At 40.6% G+C, this 17,475-nt stretch overlaps 1 protein-coding gene across 3 annotated transcripts in view; it reads right to left on the bottom strand.

Annotated features, from left to right (window-relative positions):
• Positions 1–2,071: 2,071 nt before the first annotated feature.
• The window catches only part of Mbtps2 (membrane bound transcription factor peptidase, site 2), a 57,109-nt gene continuing 41,705 nt past the window's right edge, over positions 2,072–17,475 (bottom strand). For all 3 annotated transcript variants that reach the window (XM_051141028.1, XM_051141029.1, XM_051141030.1), the window contains 4 exons: positions 10,314–10,408; positions 9,491–9,686; positions 8,190–8,265; positions 2,072–2,949 (listed from right to left, as the gene is read on the bottom strand). In XM_051141028.1, the coding sequence (XP_050996985.1) occupies positions 2,727–2,949; positions 8,190–8,265; positions 9,491–9,686; positions 10,314–10,408 (590 nt within the window). In that variant the 3' untranslated portion in view covers positions 2,072–2,726. The remainder of the gene's footprint in view (positions 2,950–8,189; positions 8,266–9,490; positions 9,687–10,313; positions 10,409–17,475) is intronic.

The following is a 17,475-nucleotide window of genomic DNA, read 5'->3' as shown; positions in this document are numbered from 1 at the left end:
CAAAAACCTTAAAACTGTAAACAATGCAGAACAAGAACACTGAGAGTAGTTTTACTGTTGAACAAAGCGACGACACGCAAAGACACCTCTTCAAATCACCAACATAATTCACTTTCCCCAATATAATTCACTTTCCTAATTGCTCTACAGAAATCATAAAGATGATAATACACCAGGGACATAAAAACTTTCCAAGTTTTTCTTTTAACGTTGACATATATTTACAGTAAATAGGCAACAATCTTTTTTTACAGCTTACTTAAATAGAGCATGCTTTTTTTTTTCTACCCATAAATAACACTAATCATCATCCATTCGAGCACATTAAGCACTTCTGCTATCTCATGCACTGTGCGGAGAGGTAAAGCTGGCTGTGAATGATGCAATTCCTACGGTAGAAGAGCCCACAGTGAAGATGAGGAGACAATATGTAACATTTCCTTTCTGTAGCCGTGAGGCCATTCGGATACAAATCTGCTGGACTTCCCCACAATTCAGCTGACAGAGGTCTTCAGCAGCTAACCAGAAATGAGGTTTTGTTCTGTTGTTGCTTTCACTCAGAACATGTTAATGGATAGAATTTTCTCTTCCTAAATTTTTTTTTGTGGCCTATGGAGTATAGTTTAGCAGTAGAGTGCTTGCTAGCATATGTGAGGCCCTAGGCTCTATAAGTATCACACCAAACATTAATTGTTTTCTTCAGTATTGAAAAAAAGTATTTACACAAGTACATTTTCATTAGTAAACTGCTTAATGCATGGAACAAGTTAATTATGTGAGTACTTCATGGCATTCTCTAAGCTTTACCTGAAAAGGTCTATGCATTTTTAGTATGCAAATACATTTTGGTCCTAAGTGACCTTAGAAGACATTTTGGTCCTAAGTGACCTTAGAAGACAACAATGCCATATTTTCTGGGATAAAAACTAGTAATTTGTATGACTTTAGTACTATTAATAACTGATGGCCCATCCTTAATATAATCTCAAAATTATATTCAGTACATGATTCCTATTAAAGAACAGAAGGCAAATTTGTAATAAAGTCTAAAAAATTTCTAAAAATTGATTTAAAAGTTGTAGGCGCTTAAGAGAACTACTGTTCTGAGAAAGGTAACCTGATGAAGTATATCACTTCACGAGGGAGGTATGTGTCTGGCTAGTCATGAATGAGTCATTGCCTTTTGTTACCTCTAATATGTGTTTCATCAAGTGTGGATTTTTCATGACAGAAACAGTACGTGCATATATTCCTAAGACTAACAGCTTTATGCCAACCAGGAGACTCTCCGAATTTCCCAGGGTTGCACTGCTACCCCATAAGACCAACTGTTTCCAGCCTCTGGGAAATCTACATTGGTACAGCCATTCTCATTCTACTACTCCGTCTTTTGTGTGCTCAAGGAGGTAGCTTAGGGGGAGATGGGAAGCAAAGATTAGGTCTTTAATCCCCCAACAGAGAGAAACATACTAGGTGCTGGTGAGGACTGAGTATGGCTCAGGGTTGAATGTTGTTGCAGCACAAAGGGAAAGGTCTACCCTGGAAGAGTTCCAAGCTGCAAAGCTCTAGGAAGTAGTAACTAGATTTGCTGAAGTGCCTGTGATCTGTTGTGAGCTGTTAGAGGACTCAGCTTAGTTCTCAAGTTCACCTCTAACTGCCTGAACTCACATGCTGCTGTGGGAGATCCTTCCTGCAGCATACTCTATAAAACAAGGCTAGTGTTTTGTGAGAGTGTGGAGTATCATTACAAAAAAAAAAAAAAAAAAAAACTGTAATACTTCTGCGACAAAACCGTCTTATCACATCGCAGGCCTTATCTACTTTCAATGTTGTTCATTTACTTGGTACCAATTGCACAGAGCTTTTGCTTTCTCGTGAACAGATGCTTCCATACAATTTTACTGGTTCAGTTGTAATCAGACCACAGTATTCAGAGTATAGAATAATATACCATTAAACTTTAAAATACTTTTCCATCAAGATAAAGACAGAGTTATAAAACCAAGATTGTGCTCAATTTTCCATTTAACCAAAGTCTAGTCTCCATCAAATCTTTAATCACAAATGTGTGTGTGTGTGTGTGTATTTGAGACAAGGGTCTTGCTTTGTAGCCAGTTCTGGCCTGGAACCCACTATGTAGCTAAAGATGGATGGCCTTGAGTTCAGGATCCTTTTGCCTAGTCTCCCAAATACATACAGGCAAGTGTTAGGATTATAGGTGTACACTGCACTTTCCAGTAAATTTTACTAGGATGGAATATATAGCTCAGTGGTTGAAAGTTTGATTAGCATAAGGCAGGCCCTGGTTTCAAACACTAGTAGAACACACACACACACACACACACACACACACACACACACACACACACACACACACACACACACATATATTTCCCCTACCAAATTCAGCTTTCCCTTTTACAATTCTAAATATATAGTCACACAAAATGGTATTATATGAATGAATTTTCATTTGTTTACAAATTGTCCTACACACAGCCAAAGTTTGTACATTCAATCTTTAAAACTATGTGGTCAGGAATCATGCTTTTCTTTCACTCCTTCTGTACTACAGTTTGGATTCTCTAGATATGGAAAGAGCTCAAAGATGTTGGCAAAGATGGTTTAAGGAAACACTTTACATTTCATACCTCGTAAGATTTTCAATGGCAACAAATATTATCATGTAGCTGTACTCCATACACTCTATTGGATGAGAGCAAATATTACCGTGCTGTAACCATCCAGAGTCCCAGTGTCACATTGGCAGCCAAAAGTACACTGCCACCAAGCAAGATGAAAAATCCTATCAGATCTTTGACATCGTTGTCTCCAATCACTGAGGTAAGGGTAGCATCCAGGAAAGAGTTTAAAATCCATTGACCATCTAAGGCAAAGCAGGGCACTGCATTAACAATAGCCAGAGCTCCAGAAAGAGAGATCAGGTACCTGGGTAAAGATCAGTTAAGGAGCTAGCTATGAAATACAAGTATAAATCATATTTTGAGAAGTCAGAAGATTCTGGACTGGGAGGTGAGATTACTGGAGGCTTCTCTACTTTAAGTCTCTTAACATTCTTATAAACAAACCAACATGACAGGTATGGTGGGCACCTCTAATCCCAGCACTTGGGGGGCATAGGCAGGTGGATCTCTGTGAGTTCGAGGCCAGCCTGGTCTACAAAGTAAGTTCCAGGACAGCCAAGGCTACACAGAGAAACCCTGTCTCAATCCCCTCAAATCCAAAACATGCCTTTATTATTATTAATTATTATTTTGGTTTTCTTGAGCCAGAGTTTCTCTATCTAACAGCCTTGGCTGTCCTGGACTCACTCTGTAGACCAGGCTGGCCTTGATCCACCTGCCTCTGCCTCCTTAGTGCTTGGATTAAAGACATTTGCCACCACCGCCCAGCTTCTCAAAATATTCTTTTTTAAATATATTTATTTGGGCTGGAGAGATGGCTCAGCGGTTGGGAACACTGGCTGTTGTTCCAGAGGACTGAGGTTCAATTCCCAGCACCCACATGGCAGCTCACACCTGTCTGTAACTCCAAAATCTGGCATCTACAGACATACAATGCACATAAAATAAAAATAAGTTATTAAAAATATTTATTTATTGTTATGTATACAGTGCTCTGCCTGCATGTACACCTGCAGGCCAGAAGAGGACATCAGATCTTATTATAGATGGTTGTGAGCCACCATGTGGTTGCTGGGAATTGAACTCAGTACCTCTGGAAGTGCAGCCGGTGCTCTTAACCTCTTAGTCATCTCTCCAGGCCCCCTTATACCTTTATTATTTAAAATATGCGTCAATATTACTTTGAAGTTCAGTAACTTTCAACAGAAAAGCAAAAGCAAACTACATATAGATAGACTAACAAATCCACAATACACTCTTTAAAAGATTAAGCTTTTTAAAAATATTCACTTATTTATTATTATATATACAGTGCTCTGTCTAAATGCACACCTGCAGGCCAGAAGAGGGCATCAGATCACACTATAGATGGTTGTGAGCCACCATATGGTTGCTGGGAATTGAACTCAGTACCTCTGGACGAACAGTCAGTGCTCTTAACCTCTTAGTCATCTCTCCAGGCCCCCTTATACCTTTATTATTTAAAATATGTGTCAATATTACTTTGAAGTTCAGTAACTTTCAACAGAAAAGCAAAAGCAAACTACATATAGATAGACTAACAAATCCACAATACACTCTTTAAAAGATTAAGCTTTTTAAAAATATTCACTTATTTATTATTATATATACAGTGCTCTGTCTAAATGCACACCTGCAGGCCAGAAGAGGGCATCAGATCACACTATAGATGGTTGTGAGCCACCATATGGTTGCTGGGAATTGAACTCAGGACCTCTGGAAGAGCAGACAGTACTCTTAACCTCTGAGCCATGTCTTCAGCCCTGAGATTAAGCTTTTGTAATCCTTTAATGATACAAGAAAGACAAAGGAATGCAGAAGGACTAGGATATAAAGGGAAAAATTGGGACTGGAGAGATAGCTCAGTGGTTAAGAGCACTGACTGCTCTTCCAGAGGTCCTGAGTTCAATTCCCAGGAACCATATGGTGGCTTACAAACATCTATAATGTGGTCTGATGCCCTCTTCTGGCCTGCAGGGGTACAAACTGGCAGAGCACTGTATACATAATAAGTAAATCTTTAAAAAAATAATGAAGGAAAAAATTGCCACCAATCTTAGGTCTTGTGCATGCCAGGCAATGTTCTAACACTGAACTATAATACCGGCCTCGAATTATTATTTTCTTTTTCTCTTTTTTCTTTCTTTTTTTAGGTTTTTCGAGACAGAGTTTCTCTGTGAAACAGTCCTGGCGGTCCTGGACTCGCTTTTGTAGACCAGGCTGGCCTCGAACTCACAGCAATCCGCCTGCCTCTGCCTCCCAAGTGCTGGGATTAAAGGCATGCGCCATCACGCCTGGGTATTATTTTCAGTTTTGAGACTGGGTCTTGCTGCACAGCCTGGTAATGATCTTGTCCTCAGCCTCCCAAGTGTTGGGATTATAAGCACACACCTACACACTGGTTCCAAAATGACTTCAAAAATATTTATTTTTATTTTATGTGTATATATGTATGCCTGTGTAAATTGTACCACATGCATACAGAAGCCCATGGAAGTCAGAACAGGTGTTTGGATGCTCTGGAACCGGAGTTACAGATGGTTGTGAGCCACTATGTCAGTGCTGGAAATGAAACCTGCATTCTCTGGGAGAGCAGTCAGTGCTCCTAACTGCTAAGCCACTTCTCGAGCCTGAAAAAGTAATTTTTGAAAGTCTATTTCTTTTATTATTGATCATGCATGTATACCCCTGCACAGGATCACGCACATGTTTACGTGAGTGTACGTAACTGTGTTGGTCAAAAGAAGAGTCAGATCTTCTGGAGCTTGAACCACTCAACGTGGGTGTTAGGAACCAAACCCAGATCCTCTGAAAGAATAACATGTGTTCTTAAACAAGGAGTCATCTCTCCAGGCCACAAAATTACTTTTGATTGTTTCCACATTTTATTTTATATTAGGGAATAAAGAATTTTTTTTTGTTTTGCTTTGTTTTGTTTTTGATTTTTTGAGACAGGATTTTTCTGTGTAGTGTTGGCTGTCATGGACTCACTCGCAGACCAGGCTGGCCTCAAACTCACTGTGATCCCCCTGCCTCTGCTTTCCAAGTGCTGGGATTAAAGACATGCCCTTTGTTGTATTTTACTATAATCTAGAAGGTTATCAAAAAGTCTTTCTGTAACAAAGTCACAGTCTCCAAGGTACAACCTTGATTACACATATTGTTTAGTAACTGATTATTTTGCAGTAAACAGAGGAAACACTGAGATTTAAAGTTACAAAATACTTAAGTCTTGCAATTCAATTCTACATAGTAAGCCAAAATTTGTATTTGAAAATAATTTATATTTGAAAATAATGCTGAAGATCACAGAATATTCTTGGTTTTTGATTTTGTTTTTTCGAGACAGGGTTTCTCTGTGTAGCTTTGGCTGTCCTGGACCTACTTTGTAGACCAGGCTGGCCTCGAACTCACAGCGACCCGCCTGCCTCTGTCTCCTGAGAGCTGGGATTAAAGGCGTGTGCCACCATGCCTGGCATTAGACCACAGAAGTTTTGTTTTTGATTTTTCAAGACAGGGTTTCTCTGTGTAGCCTTGGCTGTCCTGGACTCACTTTGTAAACCAGGCTAACCTCAAACTTACAGCGACCCTCCTACCTCTGCCTCCCGAGTGCTAGGATTGAAGGTATGCACCACCACGCCCAGCCGAAGTTTTGTCTTTAATTTGCTTTTTCCCCCGATACAGGGTTTCTCTGTGTAGCCTTGGCTGTCCTAAACTTCTTTGTAGACCAGGCAGGCTGGCCTCAAACTCACAGCGATGTGCCTGCCTCTGCCTCCTGAGTGCTAGGATTAAAGGCCACCACGCCCATCTCTTTTTGTTGTTATTATTTTTTTTCCGATACAGGGTCTCTCTGTGTTAGCCTTGGCTGTCCTGGACTCACGGAGTCGCTGTCCTGGACTCGCTTTGTAGCCGAAGCTGCCCTCAAACTCACAGCGATCTGCTTGCCTCTGCCTCCCTATCCCTAGTTGTGGGATTAAAGGCATGAGCCACCACACGCCACCTCGCCCGGCCTCAGGCCCTGCTCTTTAGCATAAGATTTTTTTATTTACAATGTTCTGCCTACATGTACACCTGCAGGTCAGAAGAGGGTACCAGATCATACTATAGATGGTTGTGAGCCACCATGTGGTTGCTGGGAATTGTTCATTATCTGCCTTTAATCCTAGCACTTGGGAGGCAGAGGCAGGCTAATCACTATGAGTTCGAGGCCAGCCTTGTCTACAAAGCGAGTCCCCGATGGCCAACGCTAACACAGAAAGACCCTATCTAGAAAAAAAAAAGTTCATTATCAGCCAGGCGTGGTGTCTCACTCCTTTAATCCTAGCACTCAGGAGGCAGAGGCAGCCAGATCACTGAGTTCAAGCCCATCCCAGTCTAAACAGAGAAACCCTGTCTCAAAAAACCAAACAAACAAACAAACAAACAAACAAAAAACAACAACAACAAAAAAAAACTTTTAAAAACTTCATTATCATGGCAAACTGAGGAATGCAATGGTTTGTGTTTAGAGGTCAGTGATTTTGTGCATTATCCAGGATATTCTGCTTTGAAGAAAACTCCAAGTTGAACTCAGAACCTCTGGAAGGGCAATCAGTGCTCTTAACCTCTGAGCCATCTCTCCAGTTCCCTCACAAATGGTTCTTAATTTGCTATTTTAGTAATGGAAATTGATTTGCTCTTCTTAGGTAGTTCTCCCTTGGAACAGTGGCGTGGGTTTCCACAACTAAGACTTAACCTTCAGTTGGGTAGAATTTATTAATCAGCTTAAGTCAGGCAGAATTCATCACCTCATGAGTAGCTGAAGCTTCAGCCTTAATAAATATCTTGTAAATTAATCTCTCAAGTTGTATTATAGGTTCTTTGCTTTCTGCACCTTTCTTTTTTATAGGCTTGTTACATATTTCCATTATATTTCCTGTAAAACGATAGGCTTTTGTGGGGCTAGAGAGATGGCTCAGCAGAGCACTGCCAGCTCTTGAAAAGGACCTGGGTTCAAGTTGCAGTACCCACATGGTAGCTCACAATAATTACGCAGCTCATTTCTGATGCCCTTTTCTGGTCTCTGTGGGCACTGCCTACTCATACTCATGACGTACAGACATACCTGAGGTGCACTGGTAGAAGAGCAACCCCTGGAACTCTGAAAAAAAAAAAAAACACCTCAAGCTGGCAGAGCAATGGAGATAATTTTTGGAGCAAGGAAGCTCCTGTGAAGGGAGCCTGCCATGTCTGTTATGTTTCACAGAGCTTCTGGGAGCCAAGCCACTATGATTCCTGCTGCTCTTCCCACAAGACCATCCTTTCTGTATCTTAACCTCTCTCTATAGCTGATGGACTTTTCCTCACTGACTTTCCCCTCATATGTAAGACCTGTTCTCTTTCATCTTTAAGGTCTCTTTTTTTTTTCTGTTGTAAGCAATTAAATGATAAGGCCTCCTTATGCGATGTTCTACTCAGGGTAAAGAGGATGAAGCCACAAACAGCACATTTTTAAAGCATTTTTTTTCAAACCAGAAAGGATACTTAACAAATGTCTCCACAATCACTGGCAGATCTATGCTTAGAAAGTTGAAACGTGGGATAAAACTTGTGATGCTCACTAAAAATGAAAAAGAAGGAATAATAAATATTATTCATAGCAGATATACAGCAATATTTTAAATTTACCATACCATCAAAAATAGCATTCATCTATTAAAATGGCTGAGCAAATATTTCCTATATATACCTCAAATATACCTTGCTTACACATACACACTGTAATCAGGACCAGGCCTTTAATTTCACTACTAAGGAAGCAGAGGATCTCTGTGAGTCATTCTTATATTTTCAAAGAGATGTATTCTAAAACGTGCATTTGTTCCAACTGTTAATGCTGTTTTGTTGTTGTTGTTGTTTGAGACAGGGTTTCTCTGTGTATGCCTGGCTGTCCTAGACTCACTTTGTAGACCAGGCTGGCCTCGAAATCACAAAGATCCTCCTACCTCAGCCTCCTAAGTGCTGGGATTATAGGTGTGTGTGACCACACCCAGTGTGCCATGCACTTTTATGTATTCTGGTAATGACAAGAGCATGCAGTTCTTGTCATTGTTTTGGAAAGGTTGGATACATTTCATGCACTCTTAGAAAACATCTGAGAGATTCTCTATCTGGCAGGCAAAAATTATAGGGAAGAAAAAAAAAGTGTCATTTTTCCCTAGGCTGATTTGTTTTCTTCTACTTTAATTCCACTTAATGCTTAAGAACATATTAGCAAAACTTTGATAAGGGACCAAATTTATAATAAATGGTATCAATGCAAGAATTTGTGTTGCATTTTTTGCATCTGAGAATATATATGACCCTAACATTTTTTTCTTTGGTTTTTTGAGGCAGGGTTTCTCTGTGTAGTCTTGACTGTCCTGGACTCACTTTGTAGACCAGGCTGGCCTCGAACTCACAGCTATCCACCTGCCTCTGCCTCCCGAGTGCTGAGATTAAAGGCATGTGCCTCCACCGCCTGGCTGATCCTAATAATTTTTTAAGAGTTTATCCCAAAGCCAAGTGGTGGTGGCACATGCCTGTGATCCCAGCACTTGGGAGGCAGAGGCAGAGGCAGAGGCAGAGGCAGAGGCAGAGGCAGAGGCAGAGGCAGGAGGATTTCTGTGAGTTTGGGGCCAGCCTGGTCTACAAATTGAGTCCAGGATAGTCAAACTACAGGGGTAAACTGTCTAGAAAAACAACAACAAAAACGACAACAAAAAAAAAACCCCACAACCAAAACCAAAACAATAAAACCAAACAACAGCAACAAAACCAAAACAGTTTATCTCAGTAATACCTACCTGTGTAATGAAGATGCAGTGGGTGCCCTACATATAGCATATCAATTTGTGGTGGATGTTTCACTTTTATTAATCGAGTATGAGTTTCCAAAGATGGTACTATACAGAAGCTTGAACTTGAGCTGCTTCTGCAATCTTTATTGCTTCTACAAACTTGAGTAGCTTCAACTGCTTTCCGGGCAGGTAGACACGTATGCTAAAAATAGAATGTTAGTCAATGTAAAAAATTATTTATTAACAAGGAACATCTATGTTGTGTTCCTTCATGTTTTTCTTGTCACCCAGAAGATTAGGAATGACTCTGATATGAATATAAAAGTAATGCTATTAATGCATACCTTTTATACATTAAATTTCAACATTCTTTTTCAGTTGTATAGCATATTAAACCACTATTCTTAGATAAAATGTGACATGTAAAACAGAGATTTTATTTAAATCATACAAAGTATATAAAGGCAGAAGGTATTATAGTTTTGTTTTAACTTTTTTTTTCCCCCAAGACAGAGTCTCTCTGTTTTAGCCTTGGCTGACCTGGACTCGCTTTTTAGACCAGGTTGGCTTTGAACTCACAGCTATCTACCTGCCTCTGCCTACCGAGTGCTTTTTATTCGGTTTTTCAAGACAGGGGTTTTATGTGTACTTTTGGCTGTCCTGGACTTGCTTTGTAGACCAGGCTGGCCTCAAGCTCACAGAGATTCACTTGCTTCTGCCTCCCAACTGCTGGGATTAAAGGTGTGCACCACCATGCAACTTTCTTTCTGGTTGTTTTAGCTTTATCTAATTATATTAGACAAGTAAGAGTGCCTTGGGAACAACTTACCAAACGTTTATTAAAATTATTTCTGTAGGAAAAGCACACATCTGTAAGGCTGTGATTGTTACAGCATTCAGTAGAACCATCAAGTCGTTTGTATGCTAAAGAGAAACACAGTACTTAGAATTGATTAAATGGAAGTATATTTGTAATAAAAATTCTGCTTTTTAAAGACAAAAACAGTAAGTATAATGATATACAAACCGTTAGCCAACTCATATCACAGTTTCTAGCTTGACAGCTACTGGTTATAGTTTGATTTTGTAATACTAAAAAGGTACCCAATTTGAAAGAATAAGGTACTCTCAGGGACTTGACATTAGTATAGCTCAGTTGCTGAAGTGTTTATGTAGTACACATGGAACTGTGGACTTGATCCCTGGCATCCTATAAGCCAGGCAAAGTGGCACACACATATGTTTAGAGGCTTGACTTGATTCAGGATTTCAGTCAGCATATCTTCAAGCTCATCTTCTAGTAAATATTGAGTTTAAAACCAAGAGGAGATCCTGCCCCGCCCCCCAAAAAAGAAAAAAGAAAACAACAGCAACAACAAAAAACAAAAGGAAAACAAAAAAGCAGCCATACTTATTCCAGGTTAGTTTTCCTTATAAACTGAGCCACCCATAAAGCTAAAGCTAGAGTGAGTGTTAAGTCCTGTGAGAGTAACTCCAGGCTCTTTCTAAAGTATAGTGAAGAAGGGCCTATCTACTTTTGAAAAGTAACTTTTGGGGATCCAAGATGGCGGCGAGCAGTGTGGACCGTATTTGGAGGCTCCTGTGAACAATTCAGGGAATTGCACATATTTCTGAGCCAGGAACACCAAGGTCCCCACACTACGGCAGCGGGAGTGCTCCACGGTTCGGAGGACCAGGGTGCGGAGGACCTGCGTGCCCCTGCACAGGGGAGGAACGCGGATTTTCTTGGATCAGAGCAGCAGTGGCAGAGGCAGCAGCAACAGCGGCGGCACCAGCGGCAGCAGTGGCAGTGGCTGAGGTTTGCAGCTCTGAGCCTTCCGGGGGAGGCGATTAGTGTGGTGGCTGGTGGGAGTTGCTGCTGGAGAGGGGACTCTGGACAGGATTTGGGTCACGTGGTGCCTTGTGACCCAAACTGGACTCGACGGACAGTTCAGTCCCAGAGTCCCGGATTCAGCTCAGTGCGTAGTGCCATGGAGACACTGTCTCAGCGCAGCAAGCAATTCTACCCTAGGCACTAGCTCAACTCAGCCACAGCTCCCCTGCTGTGACACAGGCTGGGCGGAGCACTCAGCTCCTCCAGAGGCACTAGCTCACATCAACGAGCAGTTCTGCCCAAGACACTAGCACAGCTCAGCAGGCAGTTCTGGGGCGCTAACACAGGCTGAGGTCAGCATGCAGATTGAGCCCAGAGGCCCTAGCTGGACTTGCCGGGCAGATTGGACCCAGAGACTCTACTTGAGCTGTGCGCACAGGCTTGGCAGCTCCAAGACTCTGGCTGGACTATCCACGCAGTATAGGCCCAGACTCCCGGGCTGAATTCAGCGTGCAGTGTGAGTCCAGAGTCCCTGGCTGAACCCGGTGCACAATTCCACACCAGAGACTTGGGTGGAGCTCGGCGTGCAGTTTGGGGCCTGAGACCCTAACTGTGCTTGGCAGACAGATTAGGCCCAGAGATTCTAGCGGAGGTTTTGTCACAGTCCTGGCTCTAAGACTCTGGTTGGACACAGTGTGCAGTTTTAATCCAGAATTTCTGGCTGAGCTTGGTGGACAGTTCAGGCTCTGAGTCAATAACTGACCACAGCACACACTTTGGACCAAAGGCCCCTAGCTGATCTTGGGGCGCAGTCCCAGCCCCCCAAAATTCTGGCTGGACCCTGTGGGCATTTTGTGCCCAGAATCCCTAGCTGAGCTCGGCAGACAGTTCAGGCCCTGAGAATCTAGCTGAGCTTGGCGTGTGGTTCGGGCCCAGGGTCCCTGGCTGGACTTGGCAGGGAACCCAGAAGGCTGTGGATACCTTGGCTTGGCCCAACACTCATTCAGAGACCCTGAACGATTGCAGGATCCACAGCACAGGGGAGCTGAGGATCACTGGCTGTGAGGGACCAAAACGACAGGGCTAACCTCCTGCCATCCACACCAGTGAAGTATCAGAGCTTCCAGCCTATGGAAATCGTGAGAAAATAAGTGAATCTATCGGCCGACTCCCTCCATCCAACTCTGGAAGCTACCCAACAAAAACAAAGACACCAAGATGTCTAAAGGACAGCGTAAAAGCATACGCAAAAAACCCCAAAACAACATGGCGTCTCCAGTTTCCAGCTATCCCAAAGAAAACAACCCAGAGAACTCAAATACAACGGAAATACAAGAAAATGACCTCAAATCCTTAGTAATGAGGATATTAATGGAAGAAACAAATAAAATTGGTAATCAAATGCAGGAGGACCCAGCCAAACAGGTGAGAGACATAAAAGAAGCACATAGAGTGGAACTGGAAATTTTGCAGGAAAATGCAAACAACCAGATGAAAGAAATCAAAAAATCAGTTCAAGATCTGAAGACAAAAATGGATTCAATGATAAACACACAGACAGAAGAAAAACGAGAACGTGAGACCTCAGAGAAGAAGGCAAGCAACACAGAGGTGAGCTTTTCTAACAGAATCCAAGCGATGGAAGAACGAATCACAGGTCTAGAAGATACAATCACAGATCTTGAAGCAACCATTAAGGAAAATGCGAAATCTGTAAAACTCCTGACACAAAACATCCAAGAAATTAAGGACACCATGAAAAGAAGAAATCAGAGGATAATAGGCATTGAAGAAAAAGAAGATATCAGTCTCCAAGGCCCAGAAACTATTCTCAATAAAATCATAGAAGAAAATTTCCCCAATCTAAAGAAAGAGATGCCTATAAACATACAAGAGGCCTACAGAAAAACCAAATAGAATAGATCATAAAAGAAAAACTTCCATTCACATAATAATCAAAATACAAAATATACAGAACAACGATAACATATTAAAAGCTGCAAGGGAAAAGGGCCAAATAACTTTTAATGGCAAACCTATCAGAATTACACCCAACTTCTCAGCAGAGGCCATAAAAGCCAGAAGGGCCTGGACAGAGATCCTGCAAACCCTAAGAGAACACAGATGCCAGGCCAGACTACTTTACCCAGCAAAACTATCAATAACCATTGATGGAGAAAACAAAATATTCCATGACAAAAACATATTCAAACAGTACCCATCCGCAAATCTAGCTTTACAGAAGGTACTAGAAAGAAAACTCCGTTCCAAAGGGTCAAGTTACAACTGAAATTACTCAGGAAATAGATAACTATCCCATGGCAAAAACACAACTACACAAATGCTCGACTGGAACCAACATCAAAATTAAGACTCTTAACAATCACTGCTCATTAATATCTCTCAACATCAATGGTCTCAATTCTCCAATAAAAAGACACAGACTAACTGAATGGGTGCATAAACAAGACCCAACATTCTTCTGCATTCAAGAAATACATCTCACCCATAATGATAGGTATTACCTCAGGGTAAAAGGTTGGAAAAAAATATTCCAAGCAAATGGTCACAAGAAGCAAGCAGGTGTAGCCATTTTAGTATCGAACAAAATAGACTTTCAACCAAAATTAATCAAAAGGGATGAGGAAGGACACTTCATAGTCATAAAAGGTAAAGTCATACAAGATGACATCACAATTCTGAACATCTATGCTCCCAATACAAAGGCACCCACATTTGTAAAAGATTTGCTAAAAAAGCTTAAACCACAAATTGATCCCCACACAATAATAGTGGGGGACTTCAACACCCCACTCTCACTGAAGGATAAGTCACTGAAACAGAAACTAAACCGAGAAATAACATCATTAACCAATGCCATGTGTCAAAAGGATCTAACACATATCTATAGAACCTTTCACCCAAACAAGAAAGAATATATCTTCTTCTCTGCACCCCATGGAACTTTCTCCAAAATTGATCATATCGTAGGTCACAAAGCAAGCCTCAAAAGATACATGAGGATTGAAATAATACCTTGTATCCTATCAGATCACCATGCTCTTAGGCTGCAATTCAACAACAACAGAAATAACAAAAAGCCTACACGTATGTGGAAACTAAACAACTCTCTGCTAAATGACACCTGGGTCAGGGAAGAAATAAAGAAAGAAATCAAGGAGTTTCTGAAATTCAATGAAAATGAAGAAACAACATACCCAAATTTGTGGGATACATTGAAAGCAGTGCTAAGAGGAAAATTCATAGCACTAAGTGCCTTTAAAAAGAAATTGGAAACATCGCACATAAGCATCTTAAGGACACAACTAGAAGCCGTAGAAAAAAAGAAGAAGCAGAAACACCCAAAAGGGGTAGATGTCTCGAAATAATCAAACTCAGGGCTGAAATTAAGAAATTAGAAACTAAGAAAACAATCCAAAGAATCAACAAAATCAAGAGCTAGTTCTTTGAGAAAATCAACAACATAGACAGATCGTTAGCCAAACTAAATAAAAGACAGAGAGACAGTATTGAAATCAACAAAATCAGAAACGAACAGTGAGATATAACAACAGACACTGAGGAAATACAAAGAATCATAAGATCCTACTTTGAAGGCATATACGCCACAAAATTTGAAAATCTAAGGGAAATGGACGATTTCCTTGGTCAAGTTCACTTGCCAAATTTGAGTGAAGAACAGATAAACGAGCTAAATAGTCCCATTTCCCCTACAGGAATAGAAGCAATCATTGATAGTCTCCCAACCAAAAAACGCCCAGGGCCAGATGTTTTCAGTGCAGAATTCTACCAGACCTTGAAGGGCAAGCTAACACCGATATTATTCAAGCTACTCCAAAAGATAGAAATAGATGGAACATTATCGAATTCATTCTATGAGGCCATCATCTCATTGATACCTAAACCTCACAAAGACTCAACAAAGAAAGAGAATTTCAGACCAATTTCTCTTATGAACATTGATGCAAAAATATTAAATAAAATACTTGCAAAACGAATACAGGAACACATCAAAGATATCATTCATCATGACCAAGTAGGCTTCATTCCAGGCATTCAGGGATGGTTTAATATACGGAAATCCATCAATGTAATCCACCATATAAACAAACTGAAAATAAAAAAACCACATGATCATCTCTTTAGATGCAGAAAAAGCATTTGATAAAATCCAACACCCATTCATGTTTAAGGTTTTGGAGAGATCAGGGATACAAGGCACATTCCTCAACATAATAAAGGCTATATACAGCAAGCCAATAGCCAAAATCAAAGTAAATAGTGAGATACTCAAGGAAATTCCTCTAAAATCGGGAACTAGGCAAGGTTGCCCACTCTCTCCATATCTCTTCAATATAGTACTCGAAGTTCTAGCCAGAGCAATAAGACAACAAAAGGAAATCAAGGGTATCCAAATGGGAAAGGAGGAAGTCAAATTATCCCTGTTTGCAGATGATATGATAGTGTACATAAGTGGCCCTCAGAATTCCACCAGAGAACTCCTACAGCTGATAAACACCTTAAGCAAATTATCTGCATACAAAATTATCTCAAAAAAGGCTATAGCTTTCCTATACACAAATGACAAGCTTGCAGAGGAAGAAATTAGGAAAGCCACAACCTTCATATTAGCCACAAGCAATATAAAATATCTAGGAGTCACTCTAACTAAGCAAGTGAAGGACTTGTTTGAAAAAATTTTCAAAACTCTGAAGAAAGAGATTGAAGATGACCTGAGAAGATGGAATGATCTACCTTGCTCATGGATCGGGAGAATTAACATAGTAAAAATGGCCATCCTACCAAAAGCAATCTACAGATTCAATGCAATCCCTATCAAAATACTTACACAATTTTTTAAAGACATTGAAAGTTCAATTCTGAACTTCATATGGAAAAACAAAAAAACCCAGAATAGCTAAAACAATCTTGTACAATAAAAGGTGCTCCGGAGGAATCTCCATACCTGATCTCAAACTGTACTATAAAGCAATAGTAATTAAAACAGGTTGGTACTGGTACAGCAACAGGCTGGTTGATCAGTGGAATCTAATCGAAGACCCAGATATGAATTCACACACGTATGGTCATTTGATTTTCGACAAAGAAGCCAAATCCATTCAATGGAAAAACGATAGCATCTTCAACAAATGGTGCTGGTCTAACTGGAGGTCTATGTGTAAAAAATGCAACTGGACCCATATTTGTCACCTTGCACAAAACTCAAATCCAAGTGGATTAAAGACCTCAACATAAAACCAGAGACACTAAGTCACTCAGAGGAAAAAGTGGGGAAGAGCCTGGAACATATTGGCACAGGAGACAACTTCCTGAACAGAACACCAATGGCCCAGGCCTTAATGTCAACAATTAATAAATGGGACCTCATGAGGGTGAGAACAAAGCGACAGCCTACAGACTGGGAAAAGATCTTCACCAACCCTACATCTGACAAAGGTCTAATATTCAAAATATATAAAGAACTCAAGAAGCTCAACACCACCAAACCAAATAACCCAATTGAGAAATGGGGCTTAGAACTAAACAGAGAATTCTCAACAGAGGAATATCAAATGGCTGAGAAACACTTAAAGAAATGCTCAACCTCCTTAGTCATCAGGGAAATGCAAATCAAAACAACTCTGAGATTCCATCTTACACCCATCAGAATGGCTAAGATAAAAAACACAAATGACACCACATGCTGGCGAGGATATGGGGAGAGAGGAACACTCCTTCATTGCTGGTGGGAATGCAAACTAGTACAGCCACTTTGGAAATCTATCTGGTGCTATCTCAGAAAACTGGGAATAGGGCTTCCTCAAGACCCAGCTATTCCACTCCTTGGAATTTACCCAGAAGATGCTCCAGCACACAATAAGAAAATTTGCTCAACCATGTTCATAGCAGCCTGATTCATAATAGCCAGATCATGGAAACAGCCTAAGTGTCCCTCAGTAGAAGAATGGATAAAGAAACTGTGGTACATATACACTATGGAATACTACTCAGCTATTAAAAACAAGGAATTCCCAAAATTTGTGGATAAATGGATTGAGCTAGAAATGATCATAATGAGTGAGTTAACCCAGAAGCAGAAAGACTTAAATGGTATATACTCACTTATATCTGCATA

Source organism: Acomys russatus, chromosome X (assembly GCF_903995435.1).
Source record: "Acomys russatus chromosome X, mAcoRus1.1, whole genome shotgun sequence".
Taxonomy (NCBI): domain Eukaryota; kingdom Metazoa; phylum Chordata; class Mammalia; order Rodentia; family Muridae; genus Acomys; species Acomys russatus.
The sequence above is the reverse complement of the archived record's forward strand: the minus strand, read 5'-3'. Positions and strand labels throughout refer to the sequence as shown.